General features: G+C 38.5%; 1 protein-coding gene across 3 annotated transcripts in view; it reads right to left on the bottom strand.

Moving 5' to 3' along the window:
* Positions 1-13,558: 13,558 nt before the first annotated feature.
* The window catches only part of Znf280d (zinc finger protein 280D), a 77,589-nt gene continuing 64,360 nt past the window's right edge, over positions 13,559-26,787 (bottom strand). For 2 of the 3 annotated variants that reach the window (XM_050127323.1, XM_050127327.1), the window contains 3 exons: positions 23,969-24,014; positions 17,663-17,718; positions 13,559-15,409 (listed from right to left, as the gene is read on the bottom strand). In XM_050127323.1, coding sequence (XP_049983280.1) covers positions 14,809-15,409; positions 17,663-17,718; positions 23,969-24,014 — 703 coding nt within the window. In that variant the 3' untranslated portion in view covers positions 13,559-14,808. The remainder of the gene's footprint in view (positions 15,410-17,662; positions 17,719-23,968; positions 24,015-26,787) is intronic. The other variant, XM_050127332.1, reaches the window with a different exon arrangement.

The following is a 26,787-nucleotide window of genomic DNA, read 5'->3' as shown; positions in this document are numbered from 1 at the left end:
CTAATGCTTATATTGTACATTAACCCATTATTTTTGTCTGTATTAGCCACGTGGTTTGGAACCTTTTATCAGTGAGACATGCAATCTTGCATCCTCTGTGTCTGGGTGACAACAGCAGACTGAACCTTTTATCTTCCCAGAATTCTCCTGTTCTGGTTGTCCCACCTATATTTCCTGCCTGGCTACTGGCCAATCAGCATTTTATCAAAGCAATATAAGTGACAAATCTTTACAGGGTATAAGACCACTGTCCCACAGCATATGTATGCCATGTATGAAGTACCCCCAGGAAGCCAAAAGAATGTCAGATGCTCAGGGAATAGAGTTATAGACATGTGTGAGTCACCCTGTGGTGCTGGGCACTGAATCAAGATCCTTAGCAAGAGCAGCCAGTGCTCTTAAACACCGAGCCAACTCTCCACCCACGAGCTAAAACTGTAAAGCTCTTAGAAGAAAAAGTTTATGATGCCAGCTTTCACCATAATGACATAATGACAAAACAGAGGCAATAGAAATAAAGACAGACAAACGGAACGATCAAAGTTTAAATTTTCTAGTCATCCAAAAACACAATCAGCAAAGTAAAAAATGAAACAAAACAAAAAGCTTAACCCATATAATAGGAGAAAATAGTTTAAGTAAATTATGTGATATAGTAGTAATACCTAAAATTCAGAAATAATAAGAATTGAAACAGATTTGAGTAGGGATGTCTCTAACAAAAATATAAAAGTGGTCAGGAGATACTGAAAAGATGCTCAACATCATTAATGATCTGGAAAATCACCTGATTCACTAAGGCAACCACTACTGGGAAAACATTAACTGGCTCTTACCTCTACCTCAGTCTGGAATGGCGATCATGCCTGCCGGGATCTCAGGATGAGACTGAGACTGAGTGCTGTCTCCTCTTGTCTTATATTCCTCTCTAGTGCTGGGATTAGAGATATGCACCACCTGGCTTCTATGACAAACTAGTATGGCTACTGTGATTAAAGGCATGTATGACCACTGCCAGGTCTGTAAGGCTGACCAGTGGGGCTGTTTTACTCTTTGACCTTCAAGCAAGCTTTATTTATTAAAATACAAATGAAATATCACTACAATCATTAACAATCAAAAAGTGGAAGCCACTCAAATATCCACATGAGTGAATAAAATAAACAAAATGTAGCATGCCTAAAGGCATCTGTAGTGGTTTGAATGAGCATGTTCCCTATCCCACATGGGCTCACATATTTGAATGCTTGGTCCCCAGTTGATGGAACTGTTTGAGAAGGATTAGGAGGTGTGTCTTTGTTGGATGAGGGGTGTCACAGGGGGTGGGCTTTGAGGTTTCAAAAACCCACACTAGGTTATTCTCTCCCTGTCCTCTATAACTCCTCTTTCTCTCTTCTTCCAACTTGTGGATAAGACATAAACTCTCAGCTACTGTCCAGTGCCATGCCTGCCTCTCTGCTGCCATATTCCCTGTCTCCATGATGGTCGTGGACTCAACCTCTAAAACTGTTAAGCAAGTCCCCAAATAAATACTTTCTTTTATGCATAACCTTGGTCATGATGTTTCTACACATCAATAGAAAAGTAATTAGGATAGGAAATGAAACAAGCCAGTCTGAAAGACAAATACATGAGGAATTTGGTGAAGTCACTCATAGAATTGTAAAGATATCAGGATTTGGGGCTGGGGAAGATGATAGTTTAATGTGGGATTCCCCTCTGTATGCTATGAATATGTTTTATTACCATTGGTTATTAAAGAAGCTGTTTTGAGCAATGGCTTAGTAGAGTAAAGCCAGGCAAGAAATCTGAACAGAGATATTGAGAGAAAGTAGGCAGAGTGAAAGAGAAACCATGTGCTGCTGAAGGTGAGAGATGCCAGATGCTAGCCATAACCTTACCGGTAGACCACAGCATAGTGATGGTACATAGATTAATAGAAGCGAGTTAATTTAAGATGTAAGAGTTAGCTAGAAATATGCCTAAGCTATTGGCCAAACAGTGTTGTAATTAATATAGTTTCTGTGTGATTATTCACATCTGGGCAGCTGGGAAATGAACAAGCAGTCTCTTACTACAAAATGGTGTGCCAACATGGGGCAACTGCATCCACATAAAACCTGAGAGAGCTGGGGAAGAAATTCTAGACACAAAGAACAGAGTTTAGTGCAGCTTCTTGGTAGTCACATTTTTTTTTCAGATGGTTTTTGTTTGCTTGCGGTGAGTAAGGGTGCCATGACTCCTTTAAGAGAGGTCTCCCTGATTCAGTATTGGCAGCAAAGGCTGCATGGCTTTTTTAGGGGAGGACTTCCTGGTTCTTGCTGGCATGAAAAACTCTGGATCTTTTGGGAGGTTCAGCTATGGAGCGTTGGGGTTTGTGAGCAGACTTCTACAAGTTATTTAATGGCAACATAGACCTGCTTTGCCCTTGACATTCTGCAGGATACAGAAGAAAGTGACTGACAAACTGCCAAAAGAGGCAAAACAGTTTTTCAAATTTCCTGCTTCATGGAAAAGTCTGCTGGATACTATGGGCCTGTAGGCTGAAGATGGATGCCCCAATGTTACAGAGGAACTTTGGGTGACTGTCCAGGCAGTGAGATGTCTCTGTCAATTCTAAAGTTTTAGAAGTTGCTTACAATGCACTTCTTGTTTATTTAGGTAATATATCCTTCTGGAGTCTTTGATGGAGTTGAAGAATAGATAGTTCTAATTATAGTTTTCCTTAGTTATAATAAAAGATAAAGTAGATTTCTCACCCCATTTCCCCTTAGCCCCATGCCACCTCACCCCCAAGTTCCCAGTTTTTGCCCGGCAATCTTGTCTACTTCCCATATCTAGGTGGATGACTATATGTTTTTCTTTGGGTTCACCTTCTTATTTAGCTTCTCTAGGATCACAAATTATATGCTCAATGTCCTTTATTTATGGCTAGAAACCAATTATGAGTGAGTACATCCAATGTTCATCTTTTTGGGTCTGGAATACCTCACTCAGGATAGTGTTTTCTATTTCCATCTATTTGCATGGGGTGAGAAACGTGAGAAGGGGAGGATGGGAGGAGCTTGGGGGAATGGGATGGTTGGGATAAAGGAAGGGTGGATACGGGAGCAGAGAAATATATATCCTAATTAAGGGAGCCATCTTAGGGTTGGAAAGAGACTTGACTCTAGAGGGGCTTGCAGGTGTCCAGGGAGATGTCCCCAGCTAGTACCTTGAGCAACTGAGGAGAGGGAACCTGAAATGACCCTATCCTATAGCCATACTGATGAATATCTTACATATCACCTTAGAACCTTCATCTGGCGATAGATGGAGATAGAGACAGAGACCCAAATTGGAGCACCGGACTAAGCTCTTAAGATCCAAATGAGGAGCAGAAGGAGGGAGAACATGAGCAAGGAAGTCAGGACCACGAGGGGTGCACCCACCCGCTGTGACAGTGGAACTGATCTATTGGGAGCTCACGAAGGCCAGCGGGACTGGGACTGAATAAGCATGGGATGAAACCGGACTTTCTGAACATGGCAGACAATGAAGGCTGATGAGAAGCTGAGGAAATGGCACTAGGTTTCTATCCTAATACATGAACTGGCTTTGTGTGAGCCTAGCCTGTTTGGATGATCACCTTCCTGGACCTGGATAGAAGTGGGAGGACCTTGGACTTCCCACAGGGCAGGGAATCTGGACTGCTCTTCATTCTCGAGAGGGAGGGGGAATGGAGTAGGGAGGAGGGGGAGAGGAGGAGGAGAGTGGGGAGAGGAGGCGATGTGTGGGAGGAGGGGGGAAATGGGAAACGGGGAGGAGGTGGAATTTTTTTTCAACAACTAAAAAAAATAAACAAAAAAGATAAAGGAGATATAAATATTGTAACTGTAATTTGTGCTTGATACCTGTTTTGTTATATGTAATTTTACTATGTTAAAACCTTCCTTTTTATTTAGAAAGAAAAGGGGAGATGATGTGGGATTCCTCTCTATATGCTATGATTGTGTTTTATTACCATTGGTTATTAAAGAAGCTGTTTCGGCAATGGTTTAGTAAAGCCAGGAGGGTCACTTAGGATATATTGGAATTAGGTAATTGGACATATGGTCTTTAAGAATTTCAGATTTTTTTATGTATCAAGAATATCTCACCCCAACCCTCCTGCCTTGCTTATTTTGAAAAAAAAAAAAAACCCAACAATTCAAATTGTCTACAATTTAGCTGTCAAGTAATGTCCCTAGGAGCCACCAAAGCTCCAGACAGAAGAGCATTTTTTTTTTGTTTTGTTTTTAGATGCCTGGGTCCCTCTGGAGTGGTTTCATTGTTAAGGGCTTCAGTAATATGATCACAATGAGAATTTCAGAGCTTTCATTGCCTACAGATCTGGAAACGGTGCTGGGGATACAGAAGGGGACAGACAGAAACCCTCTGTTCTAGGTCCAGTGTAACAAGAGCAACTGTGCAGCTGGGAGAGGACTTTCCTGTCGAAGGCTCTAAAACAGTTCCTCCACAAGGGACTTGTATTCCTGGGTCAACCCTGGCCAGGCTAGGGAAGCAGACAATTCTAATTTCTCCATTACTCCTAAGAGGCACCAACCACCCAGTTTTAAGAATTTGGACAGCATGAATTTAAAGTCCTTCTGAATTTACAGACTCCAGCCCTCCTCAGCTTCACTTCCTTTCAATATTGGAATTTGGTTTGGATTATTTTCATCTCCAAAATTTAGTCCAACCTCAGGTTCAGTACTGCCCGTGCTATAGGTTCAGAAGGTGACGAATTTGGAAAAGAGTGACCATGACATGAGGTTGCCAGCCATATGGAAAAAACCAAGCTGACAACATCCTTAAAGAGGGCTCCACGTGTGTCTACACGTGACCGCTTACCTCATATGCACAAAGTCCTGGGTTCCAGTCCCAGCACCACATAGAACTGGATTTAAGAGATCATTCCTGTAAGCCTAGCATTTGGAAAGTGGGAGGGGAGAAAGTCAGAAGTTCAAGATCATCTTCAGCTATGCAAACCTAGTATGGAATACACAGGTTCTGCCATGTAATATTTGTGATAATCCCATGAGGTTTATACATCCACATAATGTATATATAATATGTGATATATGCAATTATTTCCTTGGAAAGTTTTGATTATTATCAGAATTAGTTAATTCACAGGGAGTGAGAAAACACTTCAAACTGTACCTGGATGTGTGTTCTGATGCTTCTGTCCTTCCTGGAGCGGTCAGGTCTGAGTGGATGACACCCGTCTTGATTGAGCTGAGAATATACTGCCGACAATTCCCATTTTGTCTTGTACATCTCCTCAGTTAGGGTGGTGAAGAGGGTCTCCCCTTGACCAGCAGGAACGAGGACTGGCTCCACAGCTTGACTTCAGTTCTTCCCTTAACCCAGGTGACAAACCGATATAAATTCTGTATTTTGAAATTTAGGGTTGTAGGACAAAACATCACAAATTCAATAACTATGTTTATGTGTTGAGTTTATTTTCGTTGCCAAATGACGAAGAAAATGGCGATGATCATTGAGTTCGCACCAAACCAGACTTGGTGCTTACTTATTCATGAATGCTACACTGAGTTTTCCCCCAACTCATAAAAGATTTATAAGCATGAAAGCAGGAACATACTGACATTTTTTAAAATATTTAGTAATCGAATGGCAAGTTTTCAAATTGTGCTGGAAAATTAAAGTCATCTTTCTCGTTTCCTACACCAAACCTGCATTAGGATTCCGAAGTGGCTCTTTTGTTTATGTTTTTAGAATCCCACCTTTCATGAGGATATGCCACTAGATTCAAGAAGAATGAAGCTTCACTAGTTCACTTCCTCTGATTTCCTCATCCCAAATGATCTGTTCATTCATTCTTTAACTTCTACTTTAAAAACCACCCACTTAAACGTGCACACTGCTCTCCTTGTGAGTTCCGTTCCCAGCACTTGCAGCAGGCAGCTAACTTACAACCCTCTGGTAACTCCAGCTCTGGAGAACCTGAACCCCTCTTCTGGACTCTGCTGGGCACCTGTACTCGATGCACACACCCCATGTGCACATATATACACATTTTAAAAACATGCATCTAAACATTTAGATAAGTATTGGCCCCTTGAAGACAGTTCAGAGCCACGTCCTTATCAAAGCCTTAATGGTGGTTCTCAGCATGGCTGAGGGCAAGAACTAGTAAAGAGAACTAGTTAATTTCAGATGTCAGTTTTACTGCCCATTAGGTACCAATAGTCTTGGTTACACATTATTTCTGAGTGTGTCTATGAGAGAGGGCCTGGATAGGATCAGGTTAGGATGAAGAGAGCAGGCTATTCTCCCGAAGGTGGGCAGGCCTCATCCGATCCAGTGAAGGCATGAACAAAAGAAAGTGAGTAAAAAAAATGCTCTCCCCTATTGTCCTTGTCTCAGATCAGACTGGAATCTTCTCCCTTAGCTACCTGGTTCTCACCCTTCAGATGTATTCTGTATCGTTGCCTCCTGGGGTTCCCCGACTTGTAGATCACAGATCTTACATTTGTCTGCCAACTAGTTCTAGTTTCTCAGTGTGTATATATATACGAATGGGTGGTTGGGGTTGGGGTAAGATGGAAAGAAAAGAGAGAAGAGCGAGAGATGACAGAAAGCACTATATTCAGGTACCATCCTGGCAGCAGGTGCAGTTTGACGGTGGATTGCTTGTCTAACATGCACCAGGCCAGACCATGGGTTCAATCCCAAGCAATGAAAAAAATCTGAATTGTGATACTAATATAGGGAGAAACATATAGACCAAGGGAATAGGTTGTAAGTTCAGAAGTAAGCCATATATCTTTGCTCATTTTCAAATTTCAAAGTGTGGTTAAATATATATTTAATATAACATAAATTCACAGTCTTAACTGTTTTGAGGTATAAAGTTCACAACATTTATTGTTAAATTTTCACAAGATTTATCTATAGAATTTCTTTTATCTTGTAAAACTAAATCTTTATACCTTTTAAATAATAATTTTAGAGGCTGGGAGATGGTTTAGTGTGTCTAGCAAGCATTTTCTGTGCAAACATGAGGAACTGAGTTCAGATCCCCAGAACAGACAGAAAGTGTCAGGCACAGTGGTGCTTGCCTGTAACCTCAGGGTGGGACTGTGGAGACAGGCAGAAAACAGAGGCTCATCGACGAGGCGGTCGAGCTGAATTCCAATCTGTAATTTCAATAAGTGACATCGTCTCAAAACAGATGATGGGAAGGTGGTTAAGGAAAAGCATTGTGATGTCAACCTCTGGCTTCCCCACTTGCACGGGTAAGTGAACACACCCACCCACCCACACACCCACATATTAATTACACAAATTAATGTTCCTTATTATTCTTTTTTCTAAGTGCCTTGATACCACCGTTTTATTCATGCCCTCTATGAATTTTAGTGCTATGTACCTCATACAAACAGACTCATAGAATATTTGTATCTTTATGACTGTCTTAATTACTATCATTTTGCTGCAAAGAGACACCATGACCAAGGCTACTTATAATAGAAATCATTTAATTGCAGGCTTACTTATGGTTTCAGAGATAGTCCATAATCATCACGGTGGGGAGCATGGTGGCAGGCAGGCATGGCATGATATTGGAGCAGCAGCTGAGAGCTAACACCCTGATTCACAGGAGGAGAGAGAGAGAGAGAGACACTCTGGGCCTAGTGTGGGATTTTGAAACCTGAAAGCCTGCCCCCAGTGACACACACCAGGATCATATCTCCTAATCCTTCCTAAACAGTTCCACTAACTGGGAACCAAACATTTAAATATATGAGCCTATGGGAGCCATTTTTTTCCTTCCTTCCTTCCTTCCTTCCTTCCTTCCTTCCTTCCTTCCTTCCTTCCTTCCTTCCTTCCTTCCTTTTTTTTTCTCCCAAAACAGGGTTTCTTTGTGTAACAAACAGACTTGCCTGGCCTGGAACTAACTGTGTCAACCAGGCTGGCCTCAAACTCACATAGATACACATGCCTCTGCCTCCCAAGTGCTAGGGTTAAGGGCATGCACCACCACACCCGGCTGTATGGGAGCTATTTTCACTCAACCACACCTACTTATTTCACTGGGCACAATATCTTCAAGACTCATCCATGCTGCAACATATGTCAGAATTTCCTTCTTCAATTCAATTTTTTCTTAAAAAGTCCCATTGTAGGTGCTGGAGAGGGAACAATGACTAAGAATGTTCACTGCTGTCCTTGTAGAGGTCTAGAGCTTGGCTCTCAGAACACATGTGCTCACTATGTGCAACTCCAGCTGAAGGATCTAACACTCTCTGCTGCCCTCTGCAGGCATTGTACTCAAGTGCACACATGCATGTGCACACATAATGCACGCACACATAATTAAAAATAAAACAGATCTAAAAAAAAACACTGTTGATGTAAAATTAACACATACCAAGATATAAAAACGTTTACACTTTAGTGAGGTTGAGGGTGTTTACTCGTGAAACCACTGTCACAATCAGTGTTACTCTCTTATTGTAATTGGTTTGTATGTGATAAGCATCCATTCTAGAAAAACATTTGAGTTTACAATTTGGCATTGCTAGTTATAGGTGCTATTCTGTACAGGTGTTTACTCTATTACTCATCTAAATTCTAGCATTTCTGGAACTTTATACACTTTGGGCAGTATCAACACATTCTGACATCTTTCTATCTACCTCGGAGACCTCTTTTCTTTTTCTACAAATTCCCTTATTTTAGATTTCTTATGAAAGGTGTGTTCCATTATCTTAAATGCATGGGACACAGGAAGTTTTCAAAATACTTGCATACACATGAGCTATCTGGAAGATGAGACCAAAGTCTATATATGAAATTCACTGTTTTTTTTTGGGGGGGGGGGGTTCAAGACAGGGTTTCTCTGTAGCTTTGGTGCCTGTCCTGGAACTAGCTCTCGTAGACCAGGCTGGTCTCGAACTCACAGAGATCCACCTGCCTCTGCCTCCCGATTGCTGGGATTAAAGGCGTGTGCCACCACCGCCCTGCGTCACTGATGTTTTATATATACCTTACATGCACTTTGCTCACCTATACATTAAACAAACATATATTGCAGTTGATGGGGCCAGGAGGCCTTTCATCCTTTGAGGGTGCTTAGAAAACCATGCAGTATGTTTGTATTTTATCCTGTGAGATCAGGCGTGAGACTGCCCATCTAAGGTGCTCTATCAGCTCAGACGTTTGATTTTAGGCAATGACTTTGATACAGAACTCCATCTGTATAACTGAATTGTTGTATTTGTCCTCTGTGACACTTAACCTGCCACTGATGTTTTCACAAACACCAAGGTCACTCCTCCTCTGAAGTATAATACATTGAAACCAGAGCACACTCTATGCAGGTGCTCTACCACTAAGTTACTTCCCCAGCCTGACAGAGTTCTTAAATTTTGTTTTGTTTTGTTTGAGACAAGGTTTCTCTGTTTAACCCTTATCTGGAACTTGTTCTGTAGACCCTGCTGCCCTTAAACTCAGAGATCCGCCTGCCTCTGCCTCCTGAGTGCTGGGATGAAAGGTGTGTGCCACCTGGCTCAGTCACTTAATTTTGAAAATGAGTATGCGCACACATGCCATAGTGAGGATATGGTTTCAGAAGAAAGCTTCTGCAAAGTCAGCTCTTTCCACCATTACATGGGTTCTAGACAGGAACTTGGGTCATCAGGCTTCAAAGCAAATGCCTTTACCTGCTGACACCTCCCTAGCCCAAGAGTTCTTTCTCTTAAAGGCTCAATAATATACCGGTGTATGCATGTCCACATTTCGTATCCATTCATCTGTCAATGGGCATTTAGGTCGCCTCCATGTTTTCACCACCGTGAACAGTGTTGCAATCAACATGGGAGTGAAATTAGCTCTAAGACCATGGCTTTCAGTGCTTTGTGTGTATGCTCAGAAATGAGTGTGGGGTCACGTGGTAGTTATGTTTTTGATGTTTTAAAGAAACTCCATACTGTTTTCCATAAAGGCTGTAGAATTCACATCCAACAGTGTACAAGGAACCCTTTTTTCTTTTCCCTACACCTTTGTATTTACCCCTCCCCCAACACACTTGCGGCGCTACCTCAAGTGGCTTTGACTTGCATTTCCCTGATGATATCTTAGTTGTATTTCCTGTTGCATTGATAGCACACTCTGACAAAAGCAACTGGAGGGCGAAATGGCTTTTGTGGCTCACAGTTCAAGGTTACAGTAAATCTCTTTAGGTTAGTCAAGATGGCAGGAACTTGAAGCAGTTAGTCAGATTATCATCCCTAGTCAATAGCAGGAAGTGCTTGTGTTCAGCTGGCTTTCTCCGAAAATATAATGCAAGATCCCTTGTCCAGGGAACCGTGTCACCCACAGTGAGCAAGTTTTCCCACTAATCAAGACCATCCCCAACAGACATGCCCACAGTCAAAATCTGGACCATCTCTTATGACTCCCTTCCCACAGGCTTCTAGATTATCTCATTGACAAACCAAGCATCACAGCCAGTGATATTTATCTTTCCATTCCTCTGCTGATGCGTCAGATGTCTTTGTTCACACACTTTCTACTCAGCTACTCTGTGTAACGTCTGGTCACAGGGGCTGACTTCAGGGCACTTGCTACTCTTCCAGAGAACCCAGGTTTGATTCCCAGCACCTACATAGGCGCTTACAGCTGTCTCTAACTCCAGTTTCAGGGGATCTGGTGTCCTCTCTGACCTCAGTGAGCCCTGCATGCATGTGGTACACACACATATGCAGACAAAATACCCATCATATTAATAAAACAAAAATAATTTCCATCTTCAGTAAATAGTATTGGTACTTCACTGTCGAGTTGCATCAGCTTTTTATTAAAGTCTTTCATTTTACTGTCTCCTGTGCTGTTTAGGTTCTAGTCTGATGTGATTACACTTAATTTTTATTTTGTTAACTGTGCTTTTGGTACCGTACCCAAGAAATTCTGTCAAAAACAATGTCAAGAAATTTTTTGCCTTAGTCTACTTCAATAGTTTCAGATCTTATATTCCTATGTTTTTGAATATTTTATTAATTCTCTGAAAATTCTTAGTGTATTTTGGCAATTGCTATCCCACTTCCCCCTCATCCACCCACTGCCCTACCCACAACTTTGCCTTTTTGAAATTTAAAACCTATTAAGCCCAATTTAAGCTGTTCACATACTTCTGGTTGTGGGGGCATCCACTGGAGTGTGCTTGACTCGCTAGGGCCTGTACCCTTAATGAAAACCAAAATTCTCACACAGAAGCCGTCAACTGCCTACAGTTCTTCAGAGAGGGTGGGAACGTGCATTCAGTGAGGTCAGGTCCTGTGTTATGACTTTGCACGTGGATTTCCATCTTCCAAGCATGGTTTACTGAAGACAGTCTTTCCCCCTTGCATATTCTCGAGAGAAGATCAGTTAACTATATATAGGCACATTTATTTTTGAGTTCTCCATTACTTGGAGTTTACACAGTATATTATTTTGGTTACTGTAGCTCTGTAACATTTTGTAAAATTAGGGAGTACAATGCTTCTAGCTTTTATTCTTGCCCAAAACTGCCTTGACTACTCAGGGTGTTTGTGGTACTATAGATTTTTAAATGTCACTGGGGTTAGGCTAGGGATTTCATTAAATTTGTTTGGGGATTATTAAGGTTTTGATAGCATTAACTACTGGTGAACATAAGATATCTTTCCAGTTATTTGTTTGTAGGCTGAAGATGTAGCCCAGTGACTCCAAAATGGCACCTGCTATATGGTTCTAAGACACCAAATATCCAGAAAAGAAAACAACTCTACAGCATAGATACTAGCCGTTTCAAGATTGTGGAAAGTGGGCAATGGGAAGACAGTTTCACTTTGGCTAGAAAGGTTGGGAACTAGATGACAGGGTTGCACAACCCAGGAAACACAGTATGTGCTATTTCCATGTTTCCACTGCTCACCTTAAAAAGCTTAATTTCCTGTTGTATGGTCCCACCTTAAAAAATTTTAAGGCCAGGGCTACACATAGAAACTCCATCTCAAAGACCAAACAACAACAACAAAAAAGTAAGACACTCTGTGTATGTGCAGGTATGTGCAAGTGGTACAAGTGCTCTTGGAGGATGGAGACATAGGATCCCCTGGAGCTGGAGGTAACAGGCAACTCTAAACCACCCCCACATGTGACAGAAACAGAACTCAGGTCCTCTGGAGAGCAGCTTATGTGCTGGACCACTAGCAAGCCATTTCTTCAGTCTTCACCTTAAATTTTCAGTGCCACTCGTTGATGTATAAGACAAGAGTTGAGCTTGCGGAGTGTACCCCAAAATAACGATGCATCACTGTCAAAAGATTATTGCTTCATTGTTCCTGGTTCATATCTCAGAGTGATGAAGGAGCACACCTACTTAACTGTCAAATTCAAATGCTCACACATACATATATATATATTCTTATATTCATAGGGTGAAAACCTTACAAGGTCTTCTGTAAAACACTGAAAAGATGCAGAGGGGAAGAAATAACACAAGGTATTCAGTTTTAATATAAATTAAAAAAAACCCCACAAAGCAATATAATGCTTCTCAATGTCATTGAACTGTACCCACAAGGTAAATGATCTACTGAACTTTTTAGTGCATCACTAGCCTTTACCCAAACTCAAAGCAGGTATAAGTGAACTTATGGCCCACATCTATCCAATATCCTTTGCAAAAAAGTTATACTGGCTCACAAACAGGCTCAGTATTTACATACTCTCCACTGCAGTTTCCATGCTATAAGCCACATAGACCTCAATATTTGCTGTGCTTCTTGATTGCTCACCACTACTCAAAGGCTTGTTTTGTGTATCTGAATTGTTAGCTCCTGACTGGGAAGGGGGGCAGGTTATAGAAGGATGAACAGTACTTTATTACCAAGTACAAGGCTCTTTGTCATTACCTTCCCTCCCTGTTTTACTTTCTCCACAAAGAAGAGTTCAGCACCAGTCCCTTCTTAGCCAGGGCAAGCACCAACAGTTCACTCACCAGTGGCTTCGAATACTACCACTCTGTGTATGAGACAGAAGTGCAAACTCTACAAGGCTTAAGGGGTGGGGTAGAGCTTTACTTTGATTCTAAGGGTTTTGTACACCAGAGTTTTATAGCATAGGGAAATAGGTTTGACAAGATACTTAGTGCTACTGAGAAAGTGGTCTTCATATAGACAAAAACTTCCTTCTGTGTCCTGGCTTTTCTATAGGTTTATGTTATTTCAAAGCAATTTCCTAAAGATTTGTTCAACTTGTCTAAGAAGCAAGAAAGATGAAAATATTCTCTTCAAATATTCAAGAAAACAATTCTATTATATGTTTTTTCTATTTAACTTCTTTTAAGTTGATGAGACGACAGTGTATTACACTACAGTTTCTCATGATGTGAAGGAATGACTCTAATGATTAGCAGTGCATCCCTTGTGTTCAGTTCTCGCTGTGTCAGGACAGCACATGGAGTGGAGCCTGCTGTACAAAGGACTACCGCATGTGACGCGCGTAACAGCACCAAACACAGGCTGACCAAGCAGGGATCTGAAAATAAAATTATCCAAAGACAGGTTTTTATTGTAAATACTTATTCAAAAAACTACTATATACAACAGAATTCTAACAGGCGTTGAAAACATTAAACATTCATGAAACAGTTTAAGAATTCAAAGCACATTTTAAGAAGTAAAAATGCAGCATTTAAAATAAAAATTTATTAGTACGTCAAAGCAAATTATTGTTTGCTGTATTCATTTCTATATCTTAAAAATCAATTTAGTAGCTGACTTAGGGATAAATCAGGCTACTTTCCGCATCCAATTTTTTTTTTTTTAATCTGCTTTAGGATCGCATTTGAATTTCTACTTTTAAAATTAAGGAGTGCATGCCAAGGCATGTTTTCAGTTCAATGCTTTCTCCTACACCATACCATACTGGTTTGGCTTCCAGGCCATTTTATGGGTCTACTGCCAAAAATCATTGAAACAATATTAAAAGCATAATAGCTACAAGAGTTTCAATAACAGATTTCTACTTTATACAACTAGCCCAGGGGGCAAGGTAGGGTTCTGCAGAGCTTATACACTGACTAAAAGCACAAATATAAACTTTATTTTTATAAGTTCACTTTCACTGAAAGTTTGTTTTATAAAGGTAAGCTGACAGCCTGGCAGGCTAATACTTGTATGGAGGTGCACAGTTCCTAAAATTCTGTTTGCATGCTTCTGACAGACTGGAATGTTATATTAAATCCAAACTTGAGTTTATGTTCATCCAAATTCTCAACAGGTCAATTTAGCACTCTAGGCATGCTTCATTACCAGGGTCACATTAAAAAATAAAGCCTTCATTAACAGTAACAATTGATAGGCGGTTTAAAAGTATTTCCAAAAAATGCATGGTTTCAAATCTCTTCCTTTAAGTTTATTAAAAGGAATATACAGGTGATAAGAATTTTAAGTTCAGGACTAATGAAAGTTTGAAAAGTTTGATTAACATAACTAATATTCTTATAATAATTTCATATTGGTGAACAAGATTTCTTGAAAAGTGCTAAGAGACCTTTGGATGGCAAACTTAGTTTTCACTAAAGTTCTGCTCAGGTTTTTAAAAAGTTGGAAATTCATACTAACCATGCTATTACTGGCAAACTGACGTAACAAGATAGAACATACAGGTGAAGTGTATGAAGGACCTCCCTCAGATCTCTCACTGCTGACCTCTGCCACGGCACTACCGTGCTCACCGGACAGCACTGCTCTAAGTGCTTTCTGCTGGGAACTAAACTTGGAATGACTACATTGCTTCAGCTTCTTTCTTTCCATCTTCCAGGTCTACTGCTGTCTCTGCTCTACTTCCTCCAGGACTGCTACCCGTTTGATCAGATATCGTGTCGTTGATACTGGCTGAAGAACCATCCCCCTTATGAAGAATCTCCGTGGCTTCATATTCAAGTACCTCCGATGGAGTTAAAGGTTCCAAACGAACACTGCCTTGCTCACTAGCATCAGAACTCACAGTTTCAGGTTCGTCTCTTTGCCGTAGAAACTGATCAATGCCAACACCCCCCGACACTAACTGCAAATCCTGTGCAGACTCTGAAGAAAACTCAGCTGCAGGGGAGTCATGCTCCTCACTCTGATTACATGAATCTGTATTTTCTGAACTCTGGTGTGCCTTCGGCTCCATTTCCTCACAGGTGTGCTGTGTCTGTTCTTCCTTTTCCATATTATCAGTTCCAGCATCTGAATCGTGACTGAAGATATTCTTTGAACTGCTTTCCTGTTCTGTATCTGAAACTGTTTTGTTTCCTGTACAGTCTACTACTGCTGCAGCTTCACATACACTTGCATCACGCCCAACGTCTTCTTCTGATGAAGGAGCTTTATCCTGCTTACTGAAAAACAAAGCTGTTTATTATCCATTCAAATAAAGCAATATAACTCAAAGCTATCAAAACCTAAGCAAACTCTAAGAAGTAAAACAACTTAAAGAGACTTGCCTGCCCAAACAGATAGTCCTGGCTATTCTTTCACAACTTGGGAGGGAGCAGTTTGCTAGCAAAACTAAGAAATGCTGAAGGCACAAATCAAAAGGAACTTGGAACCTGAGTGTCTACCAGCTGCCTTTGTCATAGCTGTGACTGTTGCTGTCTGGTCAAAGCTCTGCCTGTGTCCAGGTCAAATTTAAATGTCCCTAATAGTATGTAAAAGTATCTAACATAATGAATCTATGGAAAAGTTAATTTCTTTTGTTTTATATATTCTTTGCTTTCCTATACAAAATGAAGTGTCTTTCCTATATAAAAATCAAATCATCACTCACAAACATTTTCCTGATTTTCAATAACTTCATATACTTGAAAACATGCAAAGAATACATACATGCATGAATACATGTCTATCTACATACATATTTTGGTATGTTTTCTCGGAGATTGGTGTGTAAACTGGAATAATTCAATGAACCATAAAATGGTAGCTACAGCTTTGTGATAAGGACGATTGTTATGGAATATTATTTGAAGATGTACTATATTTGTTTATGCTTTGGAACATTTGTTTAAAGATGCAAAGATGTGTTGTATTCTTTTATGTTGGATTTGTTTAACTCTGTGGTGTTACTGTGCCTGCCTAAAACACCTGAATGGTCTAATAAAGAGATGAATGGCCAATAGCGAGTCAGGAGAAAGGGTAGGTGGGGCTGGCAGGCAGAGAGAATAAAAAAGGAGGAAAAATCTGGGGAAAAAGACCAAGAAGTAAAAGAAAGAGAAGGAAAAGAGGACATCAGGGGCCAGTCACCCAGCTACACAGCAAGAAGTTAAGAAAAGTATACAGAAATAGAAAAAGATAAAAGCCCAAAGGCAAAGGTAAATGGAATAATTTAAGAAAAGCTGGCAAGAAACAAGCCAAGCTAAGGCCGGCATTCAAAAGTAAAAATAAGACTCTATGTGATTTATCTGAGAGCTGAGTGGCAGGCCCTCAGAGAGTAAAGAGTAAAAAACAACCAATTGCAGATGATTACTTTAATAAAAGTGAATCACCACACATTCCTGTTTATAGTAATTGAACTATCTGGAATTTAGACTCTTTCTCAATGTGCTAAGTGTCTACCCCAGTGAGGATCTCAGGTGTCATCTATTATGAAACCACTGAGCATAAAAGATAGTTTCTTTACAATTTACTTTATTCTATCGATCTGCATTTAGACTGATCTCAGGGGGCAATTCTCTTAGTTTCCAAACAACACCCCACTGAGATTTTCAACTAAATATTGATTAAATGAAAAAATTTCATTTGGAAAATGGTCGACCATGAAAGCTAGCTTAGTAAACATTTGCTGTTCTCCAGGAAAGTCTCATTTGTGTTGCTACGGTGAAGGATTTTTTCTGTCCACATATCATGCAATTATATGCTATTAGTTTCAGGAAGATTCTGACCTTTATATCCAACCATCTCAATTAAAACCCAATTAACCGCTCTGAGCTCATTTTCTTATATTCACTAGTCATAGATAAAACCCACCCTTTTCCTCTTTTCATATCTGTAAAATTAATTTTTTGTTCAGATTATATGGGACAGACTATAATTCACAGAAAGTCTGAGTAATGTATACATGATGCATTTATTTCCCTAACTGCATAGACATTTTGTTTAACTTGTTTGCTCAGAACTTTAGAACAAAAGGGTAAGGAGATTAGATCATTTTACAAGTGAAAGTGCAAACACCTTCATGAGGCTTTTACTCAACATTTTACTTTTTTGGGAGAATGATTATTCACGACAGATTAACAAGTAGCCTACTATAAAATATAAAGATAGAAATGAAAAAACAATATAATCTAACTGTCTAACTCATAATCTGTAGTATCTTATGACTGTTTTCATGTAATAGACAATCATTTAATAGATATATCTAAAGGTTAACATTTTACTTACAATAAATACTTTAAATATTTAATTAAGATATCACAGACACTTTAAAGATTTAAAGATTTTAAAATGTCTTGCTAAGTTTGAAATTTCAATTAAGTCATTACGAAAGCTGTATCATATACAAAAATTCAAATAACTCTTTGCCAGATGTCAGTGAAAGTATTAATTTATTTCAGTAAACTTGATCAAGAGACTCATTTGTCCCTTATTCTTACCCTTCAGAATGTGATGTTCCTGTTTCTCCTTCAGCTGTATTATGTCTTGCTGTTTCCTGAAACAATAACACTTTTACATTCATGGCTAAACTTAAGTAGCATCATAATACTAAACATCCTGGATAGGAGGAACTTGTATGTACATGTACAAGCTAAAAAACTAAAGGAACAGAAAATAACTTTCTGATCTTAAGCATACACTACAGCATTTTTAGAATAGATAATAAGCAATTTTTTTTCAAATTCATAACAATTTCAGTATACCAAAAAGTTTTGAGCAAAGTCAAGAAACAGAATACAATTTTATTAAGAGCTATTTGCTTTCCAGTTAAATGTAGTGGTGCACATCTTTAATCCCAGCATGGGGGAGGCAGAGGCAGGAGGATCTCTGTCAGGTCAGGCTGACAGAGATCACCTGGTCTACAGAGCGAGGTCGAAGTCACTAAAGACTGTATAGTGAGATGTTGCCTATTTTCCTCACCAAGTTTTTTAAATGTGGACCATAGTTACTTGGGCAGAAAACTAGATGAAACCTGAATATAAATAACAAGATGATGCCCCCCCCCCGAATCTTACATGACATTTTTATTTCATATTTAAGAATTATAAAAATTTTGATAATTTTACTGTCAAGTCAAAATTGAAGAAATATTTTGCTTATTTCAAATGCTGAGGAAGGAATACTAAAAAACCTCGGTATACTGGAAGCTGCTCGGCATTCTCTAACATCCACCACTTTCCAAGCACATATGCTGTGTGGAGTGTATTAAGAACTTTAATTTCATTTAGCCCATAGTTGAGATCACAAAGGATATCTGTACAAATGAGAAGTAACTGGAGGAAGCAGAACATCCAAGCGATACAGCAAGGTGCTGATGAAAGTCTAGGTCTTGCTCTAAACCCCATGCAGACTGACTGTGACATGAACAGCAGCGTAACTAGTCACACACAATTAAGTTCTTATTCTCCCCTAATTCTGATGAACAGAGCCAAGAAATAATAGATCTTCACTCATAAAAACAAACAGACGTGTATTTCAAAACTGTCTTTAGAAGACGGAACGTGGCTGAAGTAGTGGAAAAGACTTAGGATGGTAGAGGTGACAGGAGACGTCTGAAGCGGGCAGTGCAAGAAGAGTCACTGTGGACAGAACCTCATCTAATGCTGCGCAGAGACCCACAGTCAGCTCTCTGAACCACCTAGTCAGAACTTAGGAGTACCAGGAGCAGCACAGGCCAACATGAGGCACTGAGAAAAACAAACAAAAATACAAATAAAAAACAGATAGATCTGAATTTCTCTTTGTAGAAAATAATCAGTCCCAAAGAAACATTTCCCATAACACTGTGGGAAAAATCTCTTTATAGAGTCCCTCAGCCCCAGCACAGCACACCTGACTTCACTTCAACAAAGTCTAAACAATATCCATGCATAGTGTGGAGATCATATGCACACAAACTCACATTAAAATTTCTATCAGCGGGTCTAAAAGTGTGATTCACAGATACCCAGGGACTCCATATGACTTTTAGGAAATAAGTTATAACTCTCAGTATAACATAAGGAGTGAGGAATAAAAATACTGGCACCATAACACAAACCAAGACAAAAGCAAAGAACGGTACCAGAAGTCACTGTATTCTCCACTACCACACACGCATAAGCAGAACTAACTTACTATTATTATAATACTATTATTATTACAATGCTGAGGGGCAACACATGGCATTGTAGATTATAGGGTGGTGCTCTACTGAGCTATAGCCCACAGCCTTCTTAGGTTTCAATCTCTGAACTCATGTCTCAATGTTCTGTGTATGTGTTTAAAGCACCAGGGTCCACGACTGAGTTGTGGATTGAATACAGGCTTTCCCCCATAGAAAATCAGTTTTGCTTTTTGTTTGTTTTGTTTTTTTTTGAGACAAGGTTTCTCTGTGTAACAGTCCTGACTGTCCTCGCATTTGCTTTGTAGATCAGGCTGGCCTCGAATTCCCTGAAATTTGCCTGCCTCTGCCTCCCAAATGCTGGCATTAAAGGTGTGCGCCACCACCACCCAGATATCACTTTTGTTTTGAATGAAAGCCAAACTATGCATATTTTGATTTTGGTATTCAGTAGATACTTTTATAGTAAAGTTTGAGTTTGTCATATGAAGGAGAAAAAAATCATGTATTTACTGCTAGACATAAAAAAACAAGCAAAAACCTCCTACTTCTGGAAAACTTTGTGTATCACAAATAAACTTAGTGCTGGTATTAATGAATAAGACTGACATTATACAATGTAGCACGTCAACATTCTGTAGGTCTAACTCAGAGAACAAAAAATTTTCCAATCAGCAGTACAAAATTTACCCATAGATAAAAGATCTATTCAAAATATAATAGAGGATATCAGGACTAAAAATGGCAGTGTTCTTAGAAGCAACCTACATGTGACTTTCTTCTTTTCATTATAAGATAATTTTATAAACTCTGTTGGTTATGATGGCTTGGACATAATTTTGACTCCATAAATGACAAGTAGATTTTATTCTAGAGAGAGAAGGAGGCAAAACATTAGGAATTAAAGATGGATAACTGTAGTGCTGGTGACACAAAAAGGCTACATAAATGACAGCAGCCAACATGCCCCAGTGCTAGCACATCCCTCAGGGAAGAGAGCAGAAGCTATATCCACAAAGCCAGGCAGGCAGACAGGCATCTTGTTAAAGACAGGTTGGCCTACTCACAGGGTAAGCCCACAATTCTCACAGGCATTAGTAGGATACAAACTCCTATGTGGCAGACCAGCAGTAAATGGAGAAGAAATCCATTCACTACACCCCATACTGCATGACAATAGAGTCATCTTGAGAGGGAACCTACTTTTTGGGCCTGAACTAGTCTGAGGACCTAAAACAATGGACAATCAATCACAAGTCAGGGTGAGTGGAGACACTACCACAGACAAGAGGATGGACGGTGGACATGTTAAGCAGTTTAGGCAGCAGGCAGCTCATGTTAGGAAGGGCCAAAGGTCAGAGACCCCCCCACCAATATTACAAGCTTGGGAACCTGCAATTACTGGGGAGGTGATAGTCCTCCGCCTGTGGCTGGCAGACTGCTCAGACTCTAGAGATGCCTCCTTGCTATATGATCTAGGAAGAATGAGAGACTTGAAGTTTCCTTTCCCATTCCCAGGGTGGTCCACTGCTACACAGGCTCTTAAACTGTTGGGTTCTCTCAGATCTCTTCAGCACAGGTCAGTTTGATTGTCTCCTCTACTCTTTAATGCCCTTGAAAGGGCTCCTCTGACATGGATGCTCCTCACCCAAGGGTACACAGAGCTGGGAAATCTCTGGAGCAAGTAAGAACCTGCCTAGCCTTTAGTCCACAAGGCCAAGACAGTGCGAGCAGTGGTTCCTCATGAACAAAGAAAGGAAGCTTCCAAGGAGAATGACGCACGGCGCAACAATGGGCTCAGGACAGAGCAGTGGAAAAGAGAAGGGACTCCTGCCCATACCACAGCTGCCGTCTGCAGAGTCAGAGGATCCAGAAGGAAGGCTCGAAAATTCTTCATTCTTTAAAAAACTTGTCTTTATTGTACTCTATTGTTCTATTTTTCATTCTTCTCTCATAGCCACTTAATTGTATTCATCTTTACTTTTTGCTGTGTAATCAGATTCTCTTATTTTGTGCTCTTTTTGCTTTTATTTATATTATTCCATCATTTGGTATAGGAGTTCCTTCTGTTTATGTGTTGCTTTCATTGGTTAATCAATAAAGAAATTGCTTGGTATGATAGGGCAGAACTTAGGTAGGTGGAGAAGACAGAACTGAATTCTGGGAGGAAGAAAGCTGAGTCTGAGAGCTGCTATGAAAACACCAGGACAGACATGCTAAATCTTTCCTGGTAAGCCACGACCTTGTAGTAAACAGATTATTAGAAATGGGTTAAATCAAGATGTGAGAATTAGCCAATAAGAGGCTAGAGATAATGGGCCAGGCAATGTTTAAATGAATACAGTTTCTGTGTGATTATTTCGGGTGTAAGCTAGCTGGGTGGCTGGGACGAAAAGCAGGCCCTCCCTCCATCAACAATCATTTTTTTCTTTAACTTAAGCCTACTGCTTAAGTAAAAGGTAAATTTTATTTACACTATTACATGTCCACTTTTTAAAAATTAACCCTTTACTTGCCTGAGTCTTTTACTTCATTTGTTTATTCTTATTAACTGACTATAATTTCTAACTTCAAGGCCTACTCAATACTTACCCATGTGTATGTGCATGCATGTGTATACCATGATGCATGTGTTGAAGTCAAGAGGACAATTTGCAGGAGTCTGACCAAGGACAAAACTCAGGTTATTTGTGCTTGGTGGCAAGCACCTTTACCTCCTAAGCCACCTTGCTGGTCTGTGCCATTTTATTTTCTATTAGTTAACTGGTGGCATAGTATTTGGCTTTAATTAATCTAAATTATATTTTCAGGCCTGGTTTTGTTTGCTGTTAAGGCAGTTTGTTTTCTTTTCTTGGAGTAGTACTACATACTGAGCCTTCAAAGAGAAGGCTGCTTACTTCCAAGTAAAACGGAGAAAGACACCCATCCCAATGGATACACAATCCACAACTGAGAAACACAAGAAACATTAAAGAGCAAAGCAACATTAGAAATGCAAAACATAATAAAATAAGAAACACAATGCGACTTATCACAAATAGACTAGATCCAGCAGAGGAAAGAATAGAAGGGGTGAAAAACAAGACTTAGGAAATTAATATCATTAGGAAATTAATATCATTAATCATTCAGTCAGATATCATTAAGAAAGAAAATGAACAAACAAAAAAGATAAAAAGCTTTATCACAATTTTCAGTAACTCTGGGACATGAACAAAAGACCAAACCTAAGAATCCATAGGTTAGAAGTAACTGAGATATAAACAAAAGACAGAAAACTAGTCAATGAATTTATAGCAGAAAAAGCCACAACTGGAACATTTAAGTATAAGACAAGTTTAGAATTCCAACAGACAAGACCAGAAAAAAAAAAAAAAACTTTGTCACATTATATTTGTAGTTGAAATGCCTTCACTACAAAACACATAAATAACATTAAATGGCTACTAAGAGAAAAATCAACTAACAAGGTTAAACACACAAGAATCTCTCAGTAGAAATTCTGAAAGTCAGGAAAGCATGACACATTATTATGCTAACCCTGAGAAAAAAAATGACTGCTAGCAAAGATTACCATGCCTAACAAAGTTATTGCATAAAATTAATAGGGGTAACAAGACCCTCCAAGAAATTCACATGCTCAGCAGTCAAGAGAGCTTGCTGTTCTAGCAGGACTGGGGTTCTGATTGCAGCACCCACAATGAGTGCCTCTAAGTACTTAAATGCCTCTAAGTAGCTCCATGGATTCTGAATCTGCCTTCTGGCCTCTGTGGGTATCCAAGCATGTGAGTACACACAGACACAAACACACATAAATAAAATAAAACATGATAAAACATTCAATATGCATATATAATTTAAGCATATTTAAGAAATATGATTTGTATATTTCAAAAGTGACTTCCCTGACACCAAAAGCAAGGAAATCAAATAAAATTTAAGAGTTTGATGATTTATTCGAATTAAATATGAATGGTAGCAGGATTGGATTGATAATGTTTCTTCATATTTAGACCTTCACATGTTTGGAAAGGAAAGGAACAAATCCTGTTGCTCTTGAAGGACAGGGACTAACCATAGCTATGGAAAAGAAGAAAAGAAATCCTAATCCTCAAGGCCTCAAGACCCAGAGTTAATTTAAAAGTCATCTCTCCAGCCCCAAAACTACTTCTAGATGATCAGAAAGATCCAGACTGTCTAGCAAAAGATGCTTACATGATGACTCTAGGTGTCTATCCATACTGAAAACATAATCTTCATGCAAGATACTTTTATTCTAAAAATGTTATATGCTCTTGCCAATTTAAATGTTCCAAAATATTAACTCATCTGGAAATACTAATTTCTCATGGTGTCAAATGCCTGAGGTTCTCCTGATGCTGGGATTCCACTCACAAATTTCTCACCATCACTTTACAGTTAAGCTAAGCAATAGACAAATCAAAATAGATGATCTCTTTGTCAAAACAGAAACATCTTACAATTTACTTTAAATGAGACATTTTCAGTCTCAATTATTTTCATCCTACTAACAGCAATAATTGTTACTTATATTCATTTGCAGTTGAAGTTTTTTAAAAACTGTGGCAATAATTCTTTCAAATGAAAAAATTATGAAGTTATAAAATAAAACAAACTTTACCTTAGACACAGATTCTTGTCCCTTAGTGGGAGCTTCAGTTTTTAATCTTAAAAACAAAATAAGTATTGATTATTTTATATTATACTTACAATTAGAAAATATGAAATTGGTTTTTGGCATGCTAAATTAATATGTAAAATCTAAAGCAATGTACAGTCTAGTAGAATGAATGACGCTGTAAATACTTAATGTAAAAATAAAATACTTAGAACAAACAACAGGCTGAATAGGTATGCAAAGTAAATGAATGACATGTACTTCAGGATCAGACCCTGGCTAGGGGTAGAGTGCCTGCCAAGCCTTATGTGAGGCCCTTGGTGTTATCCCCAAAACAAGAAAAAAATACATGTATTTAGACATCTCTTCAGGAACAACAGAATTTAAGAAACTGTCTCTCTGATAAGTATGGTTACAAAAAGAAAGAAAATAAAATATTAGTAAAACAATTTCCAAAAAATAAGAATGAAAAACAAGCAAAAGACCTGGATGTGCAATTTGCACTAACGTTTACTGATCTTAGGATATAAAAAGTGAGAGATGATTTTGATTTGTTGAAAAACTCAATATGACAAACCTACTGCAATATATATTAATTACAATAACTTACTCTGAAGGCAGTAAAAAACAGTCAAAGAAAAATAATTTTGATGGTAAATACTCACAAAACTGCTATTCAAGACACATTAAAAAAATTCTTGAGTGCCAAAAACATTTTAACATTCTAATTTTAACAATGACATGTGTTATTTCTATCATCTTTTTTAAAAAATTAACTTATTGGTAGGCTGAGGCAGGCAGATCTTTGTGAGTTCAAGGCCAGCCTGCTCTACAGAACAAGTTCCCGGACAACCAGTGCACCACAAAGAAAGCTTGCTCGAAAACAAACAAACAAAATCAACTTAATATAAATTAAGTTTTTCTTAAGGACCTTTGTTTCAAAAACTTGAGAACACTGAATTTGACTTTAAAATAAGTAGGGTACCTGACTGACCTGAAATATATTATTAAGAGTTAACTGATTTGTAATTTTAAAAAGACTAGGTACATACAATGAATAATATACTAAAGCTATTGTGAACAATTTCATGTGTAAACATGAAAATATCTAACAGAACTATCAACTACCCTAATGACCTTTGCCATGGTTAGTCAATGGAACATGGAGTTAGCATACACCCTCCTTTGTAAGGATGCAAGTTAAAAACCATGGTATATGGAGATAGCTACAGTTAAGTGCAAAGAATCTGCTTCAGATACACAAATTTCTGCATTTAGTCCATAGTACAAAAAAGAGAAAGTTGTAATAGTTTTCCTAGATATTAGTAGCGAAGTATAGAAATTACTTATCTATATTGTATTTATTAAGTAAAATTGTAACAAAATGGATAAAGAACTTTTATGTACCACCATGTTAGAAGTATATTATAACAAATTATAATTAGCTTAAACTTGAAAAAAAAGTTGCAAAACAAACTTGAAAAACTTAAATTTCTATTGTTTTTTGGGGTTAATAATTGTTTTAAATACTTAAATGTGAGCAACAACATGCATAAAGACATTGTGTAAATTATATATAGTATTAACTCATTGTTTTAATGAAGTACATAGGAAAATATAAAGTTTTATGAAAACTATATAAAGATAAGAAAATGAAACAGTTGCCTGAAAAAAGCAAAAATTTATATTTATGAAGTTTTGAAATTAAATATATCTATTGTAACTGGTTTCCATTTCTAAGCATTTAAACACCTTAAATTCAGTCTGAAAAACTTAATCTGCTCAGAGAATATTTAAAAATATTAAGGTTTTTTCCATTTTACACTATTATTGAAAATGCTAGCAAATATCGTTAATCACCTTGACAGGTCTCTAGCATTATACTAGGTGAAAATGAGTCCTCTCATAACTTTTGCAACAAAGGCTGGTGAAAGACTCACTATTCATTTTACTAGCTAAGAGACGACGAGGGCAGAAACAAGAAGTTACTGAAATAACTGGCACTAAGAGGCCTATTATCTCAGTCTTGCTTTGTACCTTTACCAAACTAGCTGTGGTCTCTTTACAGGACAAAATTGCAACAATTATTAGGATTCAGAAAAGAACTCTAAAATAAATTAGAAATGTACACTGTAAATTTCATCACTATAAACTTATCAATGAAAATACACTATAATTTTACAACAAAATACTTTAAGATTCATAAAATTAAATATACATACTAACATATTATTCACATTTATAGAAAAAGAATTATACCTAAATAAATACATTAAAGATACGTGCTGAAATAGTTGTAATTTGAAATGTAGTCATTTTCCTAAGCTCAAAGTTCTGAGCTAATGACCGGCTGCTAGGCAATCACATGGCTCAGATGTGAATGTGTTATGTTTTTAGAGAATGTAGTACAGTGTTTAAAAAAAAAAATTAAGCCTTCACTACAAGGAACAGAAGCACTGATTTCATTATTAGTAACCAGATTTGCAAATAAGTAATTTTTATTCTCCATGGAAACACTCTGAAATAGATCTCGTAATTTCTACAGGTTAACCCCCTTTCTCTATTTTCTGCAGATAGGGTGCTCAACACAAGGGTACACACGAAGCGAATATTCTGGCTCAACTTACAGCATTACGCTCTTCCGAGATTTCATTCATATTATAAATATGCCACGAGGGAAGGGAGAACCCACATCGACAAAAACACCCAGGTTCATTCTAGCTGTGTCACACGCTTTGTTAAAACTCAATACTAGCCGGGTGGTGGTGGCGCACGCCTTTAATCCCAGTACTTGGGAGGCAGAGGCAGGCAGATCTCTGTGA

The sequence above is a fragment of the Alexandromys fortis genome, unplaced genomic scaffold (genome assembly GCF_014885135.2).
Source record: "Alexandromys fortis isolate MF-2015 unplaced genomic scaffold, M_Fortis_MF-2015_v1.1 scaffold_22, whole genome shotgun sequence".
In the NCBI taxonomy this organism is placed as follows: Eukaryota; Metazoa; Chordata; class Mammalia; order Rodentia; family Cricetidae; genus Alexandromys; species Alexandromys fortis.
This window is presented reverse-complemented; position numbering and strand designations above follow the sequence as displayed.